The 18,055-nt window shown below is 45.4% G+C and overlaps 1 protein-coding gene across 1 annotated transcript; it reads right to left on the reverse strand.

Annotated features, from left to right (window-relative positions):
• Positions 1 to 262: 262 nt before the first annotated feature.
• Positions 263 to 17,897, reverse strand: znfx1 (zinc finger, NFX1-type containing 1). Its single transcript, XM_084167322.1, has 15 exons — positions 17,535 to 17,897; positions 16,464 to 16,554; positions 15,095 to 16,368; positions 14,692 to 14,978; positions 13,096 to 13,334; positions 12,783 to 12,914; positions 12,015 to 12,163; positions 11,658 to 11,801; positions 11,201 to 11,318; positions 10,196 to 10,425; positions 9,816 to 9,955; positions 4,730 to 5,030; positions 3,710 to 3,820; positions 3,504 to 3,599; positions 263 to 3,141 (listed from the first exon to the last, which is right to left on the reverse strand). The coding sequence occupies exons 2-15, from the start codon at positions 16,528 to 16,530 to the stop codon at positions 688 to 690; spliced, it is 5,742 nt and encodes a 1,913-aa protein (XP_084023448.1). The 5' UTR covers positions 16,531 to 16,554; positions 17,535 to 17,897; the 3' UTR covers positions 263 to 687.
• Positions 17,898 to 18,055: the final 158 nt, after the last annotated feature.

Here is an 18,055-nt window from a genome sequence, read left to right on the forward strand (position 1 = left end):
AGTTCACAAAATGCTCAGAAAATGTATTCAACTGATACATAAAGTAGACCTATGCTAATTTAAATAAATGGGCAATGTCAAAGACACAAAGTGGAGTTTCGGTTTATCCCCACAAAAAATATATTTGTGTATATTAGTTACGTTTACAGTTTGTGCTGTTTTTCAGCCCCTTTATCATATTATATTAATTTCTTTGAGTTGCTCAGTCAGCTGAATCACAATTGTGTATGAATGTGTGTTAGAAAATCCATTTGCAAATATATGGGATCATCTCAGATACGATTTATTAGAGAAAAATGTATTGCACATGTCAAGCCAACTCTTTGTTAAATTAACAATACACTGCTGCCATCTATTGGTGTGACTAGAAAAACACACACAGGTGTCTAAACGTTGAGGCCCATCACCACACATCAATCCTGCCTAAACATTTGCTTAATTCATAATTGTACATTGGGTTGAGAATACAGTATTGTACTTTGGAGTGATTTTATTAAACATCACTTCTGCTAAAAAAAAATCCTAACATATATTATATTCAAAGAGCAGATTCATTTCATCACATTCAGTTAATCATTTACAGTAATTTCAGCATAAAAAAAGATATATTGATACAGCGACACTTTCTGGAGTGCAAATTATGATAACCGTCACATCAGCCATGAAGACACAATTAAACAGATGTTTTTAATCAGCAAGGTTCATCAGATCAAAGTTCTGCACATTGTTAGCTTCGGACCACGCAGCATGTTGTGCCCCATCCATCTCTGATGCCACTCTGTTGCCACTGGCCAGAGCATGGTTTGCTCCACCAATCGTAGCATTGCACTCTGGGCAGTTACGGCTCTCCATGGCGCCTCCACAATCTCCGATGGCATAGACGTGACCATTGGGGCAGGAGTACCAGTGGCCTTTAGACATCTTCATGGCTGAGAGTATCATCTGTCGTTCATCATCACTGATCCCCAGGCCAGAGTTTGGTAGCTTTTTATCCAAGTCTTTCAGTGCCTGCTTTACCCAGTCCTCGTCTTGCCGAGTGAATGGCTGCATTCTCTCCAGAACCTTCCTTATGGCTGTGACCTCAGCCTGAACCTTGACCCCACGGCCTGTGTCGTTAGCCATCTTGCAGCGGGCGTTGAGCTCGGCCAAAAAGGACAGCCTCTGTAGCTCGCTCTGCAGATCGGAAGCCTGCTGCTCTGAGAACTTCTGGTGACAATCCATCAGCCACCTCAGGAACTCTTCCACTTTCGCCTCAAAATGGAAAGCTTCCCCACTTGACATGTGCTGCTTACTAATCTTCAGCAACTTGCTGACTCTCTCAAGGGAGGTCATCTTGTTTTCCGTGACCCACAGTTCCTTAGCTGTGAGGTGGGAGGCACTCAGTTTTTCCCTGATCTGTTTGTACTCCATCGGTAGGTAACTTCGCAGGTCCACCATGTCAATCCATTGCTGCTTAAGGACCGCCTTCTGTGCCTCAATATCTGACTGTGCTCCATTAATCTTCTCCTTCACTTTCTCAATTTCCACCAGACTCCGGTTGACGTGAGCCCCATACCGGAGATTCCTGCGGATGGGAGTGCGACACTTGGGGCACTCCTTCAACTTTACTGCAAGCTGCTCCTGGGTAGCCTGCTGGTTGTCATCCATCCCCATGTACGTGTCCATGGATGTGGACTCAAAGAAGTGTCCGCAGTCCTCCAGCTGAATAAAGCAGGCCTCAGCATCGTCCTCCGTACCAAAGAAGATCTCTGTTACATCCTCGCGGTGGCAAACACGGCACTTGTTGGGGCAGGGGTCTCCACACAGGCCGATGCAGGGGTGCCCACACTGCAAGGTTTTGGTGCAGGGTTGGGTGCATGGTGGACGGTCACAAGGCTCATGGCAGAGCTTGCTGCAGCCCTGGTGAGGGCACTGCCAGGCACAGGGCTCTATGCAGGGGGCACAGGGCTGGCCGCAGGGCTTCTTACAGGCACTATGGATGCAGCGATTCTCACAGGGAATTCGACAGGGAGGGCAGTCACGTGTACAGGGCTCCCGACACTTGTGGGAGCAGACTAGGAGCTGCTCACATCGGTGAAAACAGCCCAAGTGGAAGCGGCCCTGGTGGCACCTCTGGCAGGAACCAGTACAGGGGTGGCCACACTTCAGAATCTGTTTGCATGGTGCCCTGCAGTCCGGCTGTACTGTAGATATCTTATAATGACAGGGACCTTTTTGCTTGTGTCCACACTTGAGCTCCAGGGTGACTGTTGCCATGCAGGTAGTGGTGCAGGACTCCCCACACACCGTGGCACATAGATGCCCACACACCAACTTCTTCTGACAGGGCTCCTGGCACACAAACAGCTCTGGAGCCTGGTGACAGGGCACCATCTGCTTGTGTTGGCACCGCGGTACGATCTTCTCTACCCGCTTAAGGCAGTCGGTAGGGCACTTCCTGTAGCACTGAAGTTGGCATCGATGCCCCAGCTCACAGAGGACCTTCTGGCACTTCTTGTTACATGTGTACTTTTTGTGCTCTTGGTCGTACGGGTGGCAGGCACTGGAGCACACGTGACCACAGTTCAAGCGGAACTCGCAGGGCAGGTTGCAGCCTCCCTCAGGAGCATGTTTGAAGTCGTCTCCGCAGGACGCTTTAATGTGTCGCTCAGGGTGGTTCTGGCAGCACAGGGTCAGGGCAGGGCCCACTTGGTCTTTCTCTCGCAGCGTGTGCAGGATGTTGCTCCAAAGCTTGACCTTTCCCAACATGGCCATGTTTCCAATGCAGTAGAGACCCTTCTTAGCCCGTGACAGGGCCACACAGACGCGGTTGGGGATGTTCAAGAAGCCCACCTTCCCCTCTTTGTTACTTCGAACCAGCGACAGCAGGACAATATCATTCTCTTCTCCTTGGTATTTGTCAACAACATGAACTTTGACCCCATTGAACTCTTTGGCTGGCATGAGTTTGCGCAGACAGTGGAGTTGGCCAGTATAAGTGGTGAGGATGGTGATCTGGGACGGCTGGTAGTCCTGTAACAGGAGGTAGCGACACAGCGCTACCACGAAGAGGGCCTCGTGCTGGTTCTGGCGACTCTTTCCATCCCTGATCTCCTCCTCAAGGTAGTTATGCTCCACAAAGAACATGTTGGAGAGAAGACCCTGCAAGACAACAGGGAGGTGAATACAACGGTTATTGGACCGCAACTAACTTCTAAAGCTTACACATGGACGGTGTATTATGCTTTATTAATGGTATATTGAATTGACCACATGGTGAAATTGATTGATATTCAGTAATAATAATAATAATAATAATGCCATTTAGCAGACAGACGCTTTTATCCAAAGCGACTTACAGTCATGTGTGCATACATTTTTACGTATGGGTGGTCCCGGGGATCGAACCCACTACCCTGGCGTTACAAGCGCCATGTTCTGCCGATTGAGCTACAGTACACTTTAATGTACTCCTGCTAGGAGGGAAACTACTATGTCAAAAGTATCTGAATGCATTCACTAACCTTAACATTCTCATAGTCCATCACTGAGGGGTGGTTCTCTAGCTCAGAGTAGATGTGTGGGACGAGGAGGCGAGCAATGTCTGGCCTCATGCGATGCTGTGCGGGATAGACCCAGAGTGAGAGGATGGGTCAATGGACAATGAAGAACAAGGGTAATTGGTTTATCCATATACAGTACACTTTCCCTTCAGATTCCCCACACGTACCTGGAAGTTAAGTCTGACGTACGGAAAGTCCATCCTGACCAGCCTCTCAAACATGGACACTTCAAGATTGAAGTTCTTGGCCAGTTCGAACACTGTTGCACTGGGCCGGAGCTAGGGACACAATGAGCTATATAAGTACCCCTATAAGTACCACTGAACCCCAAGAGAGGACAACAACAACAACAGATAAAATAGAGTTGAGGAGAACAGAATTTTCAGCAGCTGCCCACTAAAGATGAAAATTTGCCGTTTGACTAAATCACATTTACAGAAATGTTGATTCATGTTCATTGTCCCTGTCAAATAAATGTAATAAAGTTAAATAAAGAGTATACAGTATATGCAAATAAACTCTCTCAGTTTTGCTATCCTATCTTGTTTTCCTGCTTCTTTTCAGTTGTTAATGTGTGTCTGCTTTATTTAGGGGACAGGGTAAGAATGTGTGTGGGAGGGGGTGTGGGAAAGATACAAAACATTCTCAAATAATGTGAGTTATTGTGCTCAGTTTCTGCCTGACTGTGTTAGAATTCAACCACTAACGTTTGATTAATAGCACTTCAAAGCCAAAACGTTTTTTTCTCATCGAAAGTGTGATCCACCTACACGAAAGTAAAGTGCACATCTAAAGAATACCAGCCTTGAATAAAGTGGATTATATTGAACTGAGTAAAAGACGTGATATTCCCAGAGTGCCTTAGCTTTTCACTCAGAGCTAAGAGGAACAAGTCAAGTTACGTAAGACCTTATAGCTGGGTGTGCTGGGTGAACTCTCTGTTTAGCCCCAAGCAGAGTTGGACGTTGATTGCATTTAAATCCCAGACAATTAAGAAATGAAAATGATCATGGACTTTCAATAGACAAATGCCCAGTTTACATTAGGAGCAATTTTCAAGTCAATTTTACATTAGGAGCAATTTTCAAGTCAATTTTACATTAGGAGCAATTTTCATGTCCAATTCAATCCCTGGATTTTGCGGAATAACAGTGGGGAAGTTGACCTGACCAATGAGTGTCCAGTACCTGTTGGTGGTCTCCAATGAGAATGAGGTGCTGGCAGGCCTGGCTCAGAGTGGTGATGGTGTGGGCCTCCAGTACCTCCGCCGCCTCTTCCACGATCACCAGGCAGGGGCGCACTTCCTGCAAAGCTTTGCGGCATCTAGCAGCCCCCGTGGTCGTCATGCCGATGACCTTGGCGTCCTTCAGGACACATAAGTCCTCACGGAGACGAATCTCAGCCAGACGCTCGGCAGCGTCCTGATAGTCCTGCTCTGCCTGCTGGGCTCGCATACGCAGCTCCGTCCGATAACGCCCCACCCATAACCTGCGGACACAGAGCAGCATCAGATGTTTTTATGATTTTTTTATTTCACCTATAATTAACCAGGTAAGCCAGTTGAGAACAAGTTCTCATTTACAACTGCGACCTGGCCAAGATAAAGCAAAGCAGTGCGATAAAAACAACAACACAGAGTTACATATGGGGTAAACAAAACATAAAGTCAAAAATACAACAGAAAATATATATATACAGTGTGTGCGAATGTAGTAAGTTATGGAGGTAAGGCAATAAATAGGCCATAGTGCAAAATAGTTACAATTTCGTATTAACACTGGAATGATAGATGTGCAAAAGATGATGTGCAAATAGAGATACTGGGGTGCAAATGAGCAAAATAAATAACAATATGGAGATAAGGTAGTTGGGTGGGCTAATTTCAGAACGGCTGTGTACAGGTGCAGTGATTGGTTAGCTGCTCTGACAACTGACGCTTAAAGTTAGTGAGGGAGATAAGGGTCTCCAGCTTCAGAGATTTTTGCAGTTCGTTCCAGTCATTGGCAGCAGAGAACTGGAAGGAATGGCGGCCAAAGGAGGTGTTGGCTTTGGGGATGACCAGTGAGATATACCTGCTGGAGCGCAGACTACGGGTGGGTGTTGCTATGGTGACCAGTGAGCTAAGGTAAGACAGGGATTTGCCTAGCAGTGATTTATAGATGACCTGGAGCCAGTAGGTTTGGCGACGAATATGTAGTGAGGGCCAGCCAACAAGAGCGTACAGGTCACAATGGTGGGTAGTATATGGGGCTTTGGTGACAAAACAGATGGCACTTTGATAGACTACATCCAATTTGCTGAGTAGAGTGTTGGAGGCTATTTTGTAAATGACATCGCCGAAGTCAAGGATCGGTAGGATAGTCAGTTTTACGAGGGCATGTTTGGCAGCATGAGTGAAGGAGGCTTTGTTGCGAAATAGGAAGCCAATTCTAGATCTAACTTTTGATTGGAGATGCTTAATGTGAGTCTGGAAGGAGAGTTTACAGTCTAACCAGACACCTAGGTATTTGTAGTTGTCCACATACACTAGGTCAGACCCGCCGAGAGTAGTGATTCTAGTCGGGTGGGCGGGTGCAAACAGCGTTCGGTTGAAGAGCATGCATTTGGTTTTATTAGTGTTTAAGAGCAGTTGGAGGTGTTGTATGGCGTTGTAGCTCATTTGGAGGTTTGTTAACACAGTGTCCAATGAAGGGCCAGATGTATACAAAATGGTGTCGTCCGCATTGAGGTGGATCCGAGCGTCACCAGCAGAGAATTGATATACACAGAGAATAGAGTCGGCCCGAGAATTGAACCCTGTGGCACCCCCATAGAGACGGCCAGAGGTCCAGACAACAGGCCCTCCGATTTGACACATTGAACTCTATCTGAGAAGTAGTTGGTGAACCAGGCGAGGCAGTCATTAGAGAAACCAAGGATTTTTAGTCTGCCAATAAGAATGCGGTGGTTGACAGAGTCGAAAGCCTTGGCCAGGTCGATGAAGATGGCTGCGCAGTACTGTCTTTTATCGATTGCGGTTATAATATCGTTTAGGACCTTGAGCGTGGCTGAGGTGCACCCATGACCAGCTCGGAAACCGGATTGCATAGTGGAGAAGGTACGGTGGGATTCGAAATGGTCGGTGATCTGTTTGTTAACTTGGCTTTCAAATACTTTCGAAAGGCAGGGCAGGATGGATATAGGTCTGTAACAGTTTGGATCTAGAGTGTCACCCCCTTTGAAGAAGGAGATGACCGCGGCAGCTTTCCAATCTCTGGGGATCTCAGGCATTACGAAAGAGAGGTTGAACAGGCTAGAAATAGGGGTTGCGACAATTTCGGCGGCTAATTTTAGAAAGAAAGGGTCCAGATTGTTTAGCCCAGCTGATTTGTAGGGGTCCAGATTTTTCAGCTCTTTCAGAACATCAGCTGTCTGAATTTGTGTGAAGGAGAAGCGGGGGGGCAAGTTGCAGCGGAGTGTGCAGAGCTGGTGGCCGGGGTAGTGGTAGCCAGGTGGAAAGCATGGCCAGCCGTAGCAAAATGCTTGTTGAAATTCTCGATTATTGTAGATTTATCAGTGGTGACAGTGTTTCCTAGCCTCAGTGCAGTGGGCAGTTGGAAGGAGGTGCTCTTATTTTCCATGGAATTTACAGTGTCCCAAAACTTTTTGGAGTTAGTGCTACAGGATGCAAATGTCTGTTTGAAAAAGCTAGCCTTTCCTTTGTATATTGGTTCCTGATTTCCCTGAAAAGTTGCATATCGCGGGGGCTGTTCGATGCTAATGCAGTGCGCCACAGGATGTTTTTGTGCTGGTCAAGGGCAGTCAAGTCTGAGGAGAACCAGGGGCTATATCTGTTCTTAGTTCTGAATTTTTTGAATGGGGCATGCTTATTTAAGATTGAGAGGAAAGCACTTTTAAAGAACAACCAGGCATCCTCTACTGACAGAATGAGGTCAATATCCATCCAGGATACCCCAGCCAGGTCAATTAGAAAGGCCAGCTCGCTAAAGTGTTTTAGGGAGCGTTTGACAGTGATGAGGGGTGGTCATTTGACCACTGACCCATTACGGACACAGGCAATAAGGCATAAGGCAGTGATCGCTGAGATCCTGGTTGAAGACAGCAGAGGTGTATTTAGAGGGTACATTTGTCAGGATGATATCTATGAGGGTGCCCATGTTTACAGATTTTGGGTTAAACCTGCTAGGTTCATTGATAATTTGTGTGAGATTGAGGGCATCTAGTTTAGATTGTAGATTGGCCGGGGTGTTAAGCATATCCCAGTTTAGGTCACCAAGCAGTACGAACTCTGAGGATAGATGGGGGGCAATCAGTTCACATATGGTGTCCAGGGCACAGCTGGGGGCTGAGGGAGGTCTGTAGCAAGTGGCAACAGTGAGAGACTTATTTCTGGAAAGGTGGAGTTTAAGAAGTAGAAGCTCAAACTGTTTGGGCACAGACCTGGATAGTACGATAGCGCTCTGCAGGCTATCTCTACAGTAGATTGCAACCCCACCCCCTTTGGCAGTTCTATCGAGACGTAAAATGTTGTAGTTGGGGATGGACATTTCTGAATTTTTGGTGGCCTTCCTAAACCAGGATTCAGACACTGCTAGAACATCAGGGTTGGCGGAGTGTGCTAACGCAGTGAATAACTCAAACTTAGGGAGGAGGCTTCGGATGTTAATGTGCAAGAAACCAAGGCTTTTACGGTTACAGAAGTCAACAAATGATAGCGCCTGGGGAGTAGGAGTGATACTGGGGGCTACAGGGGTTAACCTCTACCTCACCAGAGGAACAGAGGAGGAGTAGAATAAGGATACAGCTAAAGCCTTTAAGTACTGGTCTTCTAGTGCGTTGGGTACAGAGAAAAAAGGGGCAGATTTCCGGGCGTTGTAGAATAGATTCATGGCATTATGTACAGACAAGGATATGGAAGGATATGAGTACAGTGGAGGTAAACCTAAGCGTTGGGTAATGATGAAAGAGATAGCATCACTGTAGGCACCGATTGAGTCGGTCTCCGCGTGTATGGGGGGTGGGACAAAGGAGCTATCTAAGGCAGGTTGAGCTGGGCTGGGGGATCTACAGTGAAAAAACGATATGTTCTGGGTCGATAACGCGCTGTGCAGACAGTGCAGACTGGCCGATAATAGTCCAGGCTAGAGCTGGCTGGTAGGCAGTGCAGGCCACGGACAATGGTGAAAAACCGCTAACGGTGGCTAATAGCAAGTAGCTAGTTAGCTGGCTACTCCCGTCCGGTAGACAGAGAGGTAGATAGCCGGGATATGGGCCTGGCTCGAGGCTAGCTCAAGGCTAACTGGTGCTTGCTTCGGGGGCAGTGGTGATTAGCCAACAGCAACATCCATTTGGTTGCGGCTAGCTAGTTGCGATCCGGTGTAAATGTCCAGTGATTCAGTTATTCCGGCAGAAAATCCGATGTTCTGGGTGAAAACCGCTAACGGTGGCTAATAGCAAGTAGCTAGTTAGCTGGCTAGCTAGTTTCAATTGGAGATTCTAGATAAAAGGTAAGTCAATAATAGAATCCGTTCCACATTGAGTGAGGCGGGTTGCAGGAAAGTATATTTTGTAGAAGGATGAAAAGTGTGATAGGGAAATATGTACGAAAAATACCAAAAAATACAAAAAACAGGCTATTTACACAGACACACAACAAAGAACACGACCGCACTGCTACGCCATCTTGGATTCAATGATGAGGTCATTGGGTAGCATTTGACGGCAAGGCCACTAATAGAGTCTACATACGTAGGTCATAAGAATAACATACTTCCTATAGAACAGCTGTGTTTACCTGACATAACCCTGTCACAATCAAATACTGAATATCTGAGATTCGTTGATAATGCGTAGAGCAGAATCCTGTATTACTTCTTTGATTTACTGAGTCAATCCAACACACTGGAGCTGTGACAATTGTTTTGTATTTATTGCATAATCCCAGATTGCTTTTTGGCTGGCACACAACTGAGCCTTGCACTGGTCTTTTCCCCAGTCAGATCAAAACATGCGTCACTTAAGGTGGCACAGCCAATCGCACACCTGTGTGGTTTGTGTGGTCATGACGACTGTGCACTTTGCACAAGCTAAGCACAGTTACGTTGCCAGGGTGACAGAAACTTGTAGAGCAAAAGTTGCCTTTGAGGTGAGGGGTTCAGTGCATGCATCTTTTGAGATACATTTTCTATGTAATTAGTTTACAAAATTATGCGCAATGGGAATATATACGCTCTCGCAGTCTGGCGTTGCCTAGGTGATGAGAGGGAGTATTACCGGTACAGTCTCCATCTGTCTGCCAGACTGAGAGTCCACACATCCAGAATAATATCCTCCTCATCCTCACTCATGGCTGAGCTGCTGCCCAGCTCTCTCCTGATACGATGTTTCATCTTCCTCTTCTGCACCCGCTGCATCTGTGAACATAGAGAGAGACACGGCAGACTTTTAAAATAACGTTAACTACACCTTTAACTCAGCACCTGTCTTTCTACCATACTCCTAAGCTAAATACTGTGAATATGAAGCAGGAGGTTGTCATTTTAAATCAATAAGCAGCTAAATTAGTTTGTGATTCACATATGATGTATGATGCAATGTGTTTTAGCTATATTGTTAACCAATTAGTTTGGATCAAGGCTAGTTGTAGTTCTCACCTCCCAGCCTTCTTCACTCTGCTCTGCCTGTATCTCAGTGTTCTCCATGTTCATGGCCAGCATCAGTTCTGCCATATCCCTGACCGTCTCCTCCATCTTCCTTCGATCATCATCACGACTATGATGCATGTCTGAGACTTCTACGTAGCGTTCCGCCTGGATCAGGTCTGCCTCCTCCGCTATGTCGATCAGGTCGTCCTCTTCGTCCTCAGCTTCCTCCATTTCCCCATCTATCACAAAATAGAGAGGTGAAAATGTGTTAGACAATTTCGATCTTGTCTCATCGCTGCAACTCCCCAACGGGCTCGGGAGGCGAAGGTCGAGTCATGCGTCCTCCGAAACATGACCCGCCAAACCACGCTTCTTAACACCCGCCCGCTTAACCTGGAAGCCAGCTGCACCAATGTGTCGGAGGAAACACTGTTCAACTGAAGTCTACACCTGTTGTATTAGGCGCATGTGACAAAATTTGATTTGCTCTGCACCTGTTCCATTTGTTATTTCTGATCATGTTGTGTCTTGTCTACTGTGACGATTATGGAATTTTGGGGTAACGATTAATTGTAATGCATGGTTATTATTAACATTGTTGAAAACAAATGGAGCTTGTAACGCATCATAATGTATCTTCGAAAACAAGTTACAACACATTGTACCTAATGAATACAACACAGCTTTGGGGACACCCCTGTCTCAAAAACTAATGTTTTGACCGCTTCGAACTTTTGGAATGAATCTTCTCCTCCCGACCATGCCGTTCTGCTCGTAAAATGATTACCAACTTTACCCACTTCAAGTAAAAATGTAAAACTGCTATTGGGTAAACAATATCTACTTGAATATAAAGTTGAAGCCCCACTTCTCCTGAAATGAATGTATTAAGAAGATTATGACAATCATTGTTTTATAATTCACGGTTATTGTCCATAACTGTCATTTACAAGATTATACAATAATTGTTCCAGCCCTATGTCTGCTTTCTGTGGTACTGCAGTGGCTTCTCACCTGCATTGCCATTTTGAGGATGTGGTGTCCTCTGCTGGAAGGCAGTGGAACCTAACCCCAGCCACTCCATTATCAGAGAGGGCTTCTTCCCACCATAGCTGTGAAAACCATCCAGGGCCTGAGAGGAAAAGTACACATTAAGAGTAAGTATTGTCTCCTCTCTGGCCAATGGCAGATCATTACAGATCAACATCGTATCATAAAGCTTTTCTGGAAATGTCAGACCTACTTTGTTAACGTGAATCCTAAGCCTTGTATAAGCAGCAGGGGTTGACGTACTCATTGTAGTTATCCTATCTGACATCAACATAGTTCTACAAGTAGCAGAGGTGGGGGAACTATTAGTTATAGTCATAGCAGTAGTCACCGGTCTGATAGTGGTAATTGTATCAGTCGGACAGACGGCTAATAATCTACTAATATATCTTTATCTTTTACAGTAGTATCAACGACTCACAGGCTGGAGGGACAGGCTTTCCCAGTGTTCCTCTGAGATGAACCGCTGGAGGAACTGCTCCCTTAGAATGCCCCGCAGACTGCACTCCAGCTGAACAGACTGAGTCTGGATCTTAGTCTCTTCTGTCCGCAGTGCATCATAGATCTGAGGGGAAACAATATTCTGAGCATCAGCATGTGGTTTTATTTCCCTAAAAGACTATTTCCCCAAAAGATAGCCAACCTGGCTGTTACATTCCTGACACAAACGGAAACTGAGCTACATTGACTTCAATAGGAGTGCTCATTTACAATTTACTTTTGAAGACTATTTCTCGAATTTTAGCATAACTTTCAGGTTTCCAACACTAACTCTCACCTCACTGTTGGCTCGGCGAAGATGTTGCGGTAGGTGGCGGCGGAAGTCATGGGACCTTTTCAGCTCCCTCAGAGTGAAACGCTTCAGGTCCTCACTGTTGCTTCGCCCACCCACTCTTACAATACCGTCTGGTAAAAACTTGTGGATACCTATGGTGCACAATGTTAAACAAATGAACTTGTGGATACCTATGGTGCACAATGTTAAACAAATGAACTTGTGGATACCTATGGTGCACAATGTTAAACAAATGAACGTGTGGATACCTATGGTGCAGAATGTTAAACAAATGAACTTGTGGATACCTATAGTGCACAATGTTAAACAAATGAACTTGTGGATACCTATGGTGCACAATGTTAAACAAATGAACTTGTGGATACCTATGGTGCACAATGTTAAACAAATGAACTTGTGGATACCTATAGTGCACAATGTTAAACAAATGAACTTGTGGATACCTATGGTGCACAATGTTAAACAAATGAACTTGTGGATACCTATGGTGCAGAATGTTAAACAAAATAACTTGTGGATACCTATGGTGCACAATGTTAAACAAATGAAAAAGCTGCTGATACATACGATGACAAAAGTGCCCTTCAGAATTATATTTGGTCAAACACAAATGATGGTACATCTGGCATATTTCAAGAGTGGCTTGAAGTCGAAAATAACTGAATTCAAGAAGCAAAAGTAGTGGGGGACAATCATGCATTCATATACTGTCCATCCATAGTTCAATATGTGGGGAAGCAGGAGGCCTACCTTCCAGGAACTGGTCCAGAGCGTGGTTGGTGTAACAAACCACCAGCAATGGGGAGGTGCCAAAGACACCTTTCCACACCTCCTGATTGGTCAAAAGAGCTTGGGCGATCTTTAGTCCTGTGTAGGTCTTCCCTGAGATTATGAGTAAGGAGAGAAAACGAATGTCCAAAAGTGTTACCCTCCTGCAGGTCCACTAAAGCCTATACATGAAGCAACTTGGCATACAAATGTTAAACTTTTGGCCTAGAAATTTTACATGTACATTAACATGATCTAATTCAATATGTATGATTTTTTTCAATATGTATTCTACCTGTGCCTGGGGGTCCCTGGATGATGGCCAGCTCCTTGGTGAGGGCAAGCTGAAGGGCTCTCATCTGGGACTCGTCCAATCCCAGCTGCTCCATGGGGGGCCAGGCATCAGGATCCAGGGTGTGGAAGCGGTTGATGCTGCTCTTGAACTCAGGCACCGCAATAGCAGACAGGTCATACGTATCCCCCCTTGGCAGGTAAGCAGGAGGGTGGACATCTGAGCTGCATTCCACTATATACCTGCAATTTACATGTCGTCACAAATCAAAAATATAATTTTTGTTAGTCGGAAAGTTACTCCAGCCCCCATTGGATAACAGTGTTCTCATTCTTCATTACAATAATTGATATGCGGTAAATGTTCTGTCACAAAATGTCTGCCAAATATCATCTAGCAGCTGGTGGAAGAGGTACACTACCGGTAAAAAGTTTTAGAACACCTACTCATTCAAGGGTTTTTATTTATTTTTACTATTTTCTACATTGTAGAATAATAGTGAAGACATCAAAACTGTGAAATAACACATATCGAATCATGTAGTAACCAAAAAAAGTGTTAAACAAATCAAAATATATTTGAGATTTTTCAAATAGCCACCCTTTGCCTTGATGACAGCTTTGCACACTCTTGGCATTCTCTCAACCAGCTTCACCTGGAATGCTTTTCCAACAATCTTGAAGGAGTTCCCACATATGCTGAGCACTTGTTGGCTGCTTTTCCTTCACTCTGTGGTCCGACTCATCCCAAACCAAATTTCCACCGGTCTAATGTCCACTGTTCTTGGCCCAAGCAAGTCTCTTCTTCTTGTTAGTATCCTTTAGTAGTGGTTTCTTTGCAGCAATTCGACCATGAAGGCCTGATTCACACAGTCTCCTCTGAACAGTTGATGTTGAGATGTGTCTGTTACTTGAACTCTGTGAAGCATTTATTTGGGCTGCAATTTCTGAGGCTGGTAACTCTAATGAACTTATCCTCTGCAGCAGAGGTAACTCTGGGTCTTCCTTTCCTGTGGCGGTCCTCATGAGAGCCAGTTTCATCATAGCGCTTGATGGTTTTTGAGACTGCACTTGAAGAAACTTTCAAAGTTCTTGAAATGTTTTGTATTGACTGACCTTCATGTCTTAAAGTAATGATGGACTGTCGTTTCTCTTTGCTTACTTGGGCTGTTCTTGCCATAATTTGGACTTGGTCTTTTACCAAATAGGGCTATCTTCTTTATACCACCCCTACCTTGTCACAACACAACTGATTGGCTCAAACGCATTAAGAAGGAAATAAATACCACAAATTAACTTTTTAAGAAGGCACATCTGTTAATTGAAATGCATTCCAGGTGACTACCTTGAGAGAATGCCAAGAGTGTGCAAAGCTGTCATCAAGGCAAAGGGTGGCTATTTGAAGAATATCAAATATATTTTGATTTGTTTAACACTTTTTTGGTTACTACATGATTCCATATGTGTTATTTCATAGTTTTGATGTCTTCACTATAATTCTACAATGTAGAAAATAGCATCAACAACACCGGTGCGATAGCCAGTACATACGTAGGGCTGAATAATGATTGAATTCAACAACGACAGACAGTACACTGACCTCTGAAAGGGCAGATCCTCTACTTCCAGCTCCTGCAGCCCTTCGAGGACGTAGCGGTAGGCCTCAAAGTAGGCGGTTGTCTCCACCATGAGGAAGGACTGGTGGGCCTCCACTCCTGCCAGGGCTCGCCTGCTCTCCGCTGAGAAACTGATCTGGACTAAACCCTTCTCTAGCTCCTTGGGGTCCCGGTCCGACACAGTGGCAAACAGGAAGGTTTCAAAGTTGTCACAGGACATGCAGACCAGGGAGCCGTATATCAGCCGCTTGGAGTTCTGCCAGCGGACAAACTGTGCGGGACAGAGAATAACATGAACATATATTTGAATGCACTCTACTACACAATGTTGGCAAGTCTTGGTAAGTTATAATTTTTCTGTTCAAATACTCAATAGAAATGATTGACCTTAAGAGGTTTGGAGTCAAACTGGACCTTATAGGCCAAACCAGACTGGGTGCACATTGGAACCACCAGTCGCGTGTCAAAGTACACTGTGATGTCATCGAAGCGCCTCTTCCTCAAAGGGATGTCTTTATTGCCCAGGTCCTGCTGGCTCTGAAGCAGCTGCTTTATGCCCTCTCGAAGAGGTCTCACAAAGTCCTCTCGCATGAGCCGGAAGTGCGTGTCCAGGTAGATCAGTCCACTGGCATAGCGGTTGGAGATGATGTTGGGCCTGAGGAAGGGATTCTGTTCCTGGTGGATCTCCTCTGGGGTTGGGTAGATGGGCAGGGCCCTGAAGTCGGCCTCCCCAGGTGGGGCGTCCTCCTGGGGGGTGATGAAGGAGTAGTTGTCCGACTTCAGGGTGCCCTCCCTGGCTCTCTCCTGGAGGTGCTCCACCAGGTCCTGGATCCTCTCCAGGCTCTCCTCCGTCTGCTCCAGGACATCCACCCCCACGGCTCGCAGGCTGTTGATGACTGGTCTGAAGAGGGCCACTATCATGGACACGGCCTGGATCGAGCTAGCTGGGAATATCCTGAGCACCTCAGAGAGAAGGGTCATGATGTTGTCCAAGTGCTGGGGGTACTGTTCCCGGCGAGTGAGGTCGAACTCGGACCCCATTCCCATCACATAATGGGGCAGGATGGTTCGGAGGAATCCAGAATGCTTGATTAAGCCAGCCAAGTGCTGTAAGGTTCGGCGGTCAGTTTTGGACAAGAAGGCCTTGCACAGGACTTGGCAGAGGAGCTGAACGAGGTCCTGTCGCATCTCTCTCTCGTCGAGGAGAGCTTGCAGTCCATAACTGGAGGCCAGAGTGATGGCTATTTCTGAAGGGTCTTTCCCTGAGAGCTCCTCCAACGTTCTGTACCCCATTGGATGAGCCTGAGGGGCGCCACCATCTGCAGATCTTCCTCTCCCTCTCTCTCCACCTCTTCCTCTACCTCCCCCTCTCACTTCTCCTCTGCCTCTACCTCCCCCTCTCTCTCCTCCTCTGCCTCCTCCTCTCACTTCTCCTCTGCCTCTCCCTCTCTCTCCTCCTCTGCCTCCCACTCTTTCTCCTCCTCCTCTTCCCCCCCAACCCCTTGCACCCTCCCCTTCTCCTGCCCTGTCATCTCGCTCTCTCCTATCCTCCCTTAGGTTACCCCTATTAACACCTCTCCTCTCTCCCCTGGCCCCCCTACCTCTTCCCCCTCTCCCTCGGTTGGCTATCCCTTCCTCTTCTCTCTGACCAGCCTCAGCACCTGAGGGGCAAATAACAGGGAAATCTATGTCAATCTAATGGAGGAAATACCAATCATGTCTTACTTAATACAAAACAAAAAATACATCTCCTTACCTATTCTGTGATCGACATGGTTGGCTCCTCTACCTCTCCATCTCCTGCCCCTGTTTGGGTTTTCCATTCAGGCTGAACTACTATTGGTCCTCTAGGACAAGAAATGAAACCCAGCATAACACATATTGAATGTTTATAACAATGGAATTGATCAATTTGTTAAAACTCATTCCAAAACAGAGGCAAACTTAATATTGATGCATGATTATTGTATACTGTGGTGGATGCCGTACGCCATCTAGTGGATAGACAAATATGACGTTTTTTTTTTTTACGTGGAAATGGTATAGGTTTCATTTCTACTGAAATTACGTCACTTGGCTACAGTGAATAAATTATACATTGATTGTAACAGTCAGTATATCTATCGAAATAAATGTGGATCCCTCGAAACCAAAGGTGAATATTTCACCCCAAAATGTCAGTGTTTTAGGACAGTCGTGGAATGATGCAAATGAATAGTGAATAATTTGTATTTGTATTTTATTCCGGATCTGCAGCTACTCTTCCTAAGTGTCCAATCACAATTACATACAATAAAACAATACATAACACAACACATTATTACACACTACCATAACATATCTGCTATACAAAATCAATAATACAGCAAAATAACAATATTACAATTTGTATAGAGTACGTGTGTTATCATGTGTTTGTCTCGTCACAATCCGCGCTGATCCATAAAGTGTAGTTTCATCCGTTTTTTAAATCTGATTTTATTGCTTGACTGAGTTCCATATAGTCATGGCTCTATGTAGTACTGTGCGTTTCCCGTTGTCTGTTCTGGACTTGGGGACTGCGAAGACGTCTGGTGGCATGTATGGATGTCTGAGCTGTGCGCTAGTCGCTTAAACAGACAGGTCGGTGATTTTAACATGCCAATACCTCTCACGAAGACAAGCAGTGCCAATTTTGAAACAAGGAATACGATTTGAACTGTTCCCCAAGTGTCTAAATCAAGCAGTGACTGACATTACATCTGATCCAGTGTTGTATTTACTAGTCGAAATAGGGTGGTCATATGTGATACATTTTTATTCTACATAGTTCAATAAAATTGCTTACCTTTGATGGACGTCTTAATATTTTTCATGGGATTTCGGTCCCCATTTGCAGATTACATAAAACTTTTAAATAAACGTATTTCAGTAGTCCTTGTCTGGTTAACAGTAATGATTCGCTCTGTTACAGTCCTCGTCTATGCAGATCAGTGTTGGGGAATTCCGTGAAGTGCTCTTGAAATGGGCCCAGACCAGTTCCTGTTTGCGGTCAGTTTCGCTTTCCAACATATGAAGTGCAGGTGAATCACAAATGAAACTACACGCCCTACTGTTGGTAAAATATTATGTTGACATTACTTTATAGAGTGATCATGGCCACGACGCCAGGACAGCGGAGTCACTGACCACCTTCCGGAAACATTTGAAACCCTACCTCTTTAAGGAATACCTGGAATAGTATAAAGTAATTCTTCTTCCCCCACCCCCCATAAAAAAAATAAAAAAAGGAGTGGTTGTCCCACTGGCTATCATAAATTGAATGCACCAATTTGTAAGTCGCTCTGGATAAGAGCGTCTGCTAAATGA

The sequence above is a fragment of the Coregonus lavaretus genome, assembly GCF_964263955.1.
Source record: "Coregonus lavaretus genome assembly, chromosome: 8".
NCBI classification, from domain to species: Eukaryota; Metazoa; Chordata; class Actinopteri; order Salmoniformes; family Salmonidae; genus Coregonus; species Coregonus lavaretus.

Coding starts and splice junctions, on each gene's coding strand:
- znfx1 (XM_084167322.1), bottom strand. CDS start 16,530: ATGGAAAACCCAAACAGGGGCAGGAGATGGAGAGGTAGAGGAGCCAAC. Junction 9,956..10,195: donor AGAGTGAAGAAGGCTGGGAG/GTGAGAACTACA, acceptor CTATGTTCACAG/ATGCAGCGGGTGCAGAAGAG. Junction 5,031..9,815: donor GACAGATGGAGACTGTACCG/GTAATACTCCCT, acceptor CTGTGTCCGCAG/GTTATGGGTGGGGCGTTATC.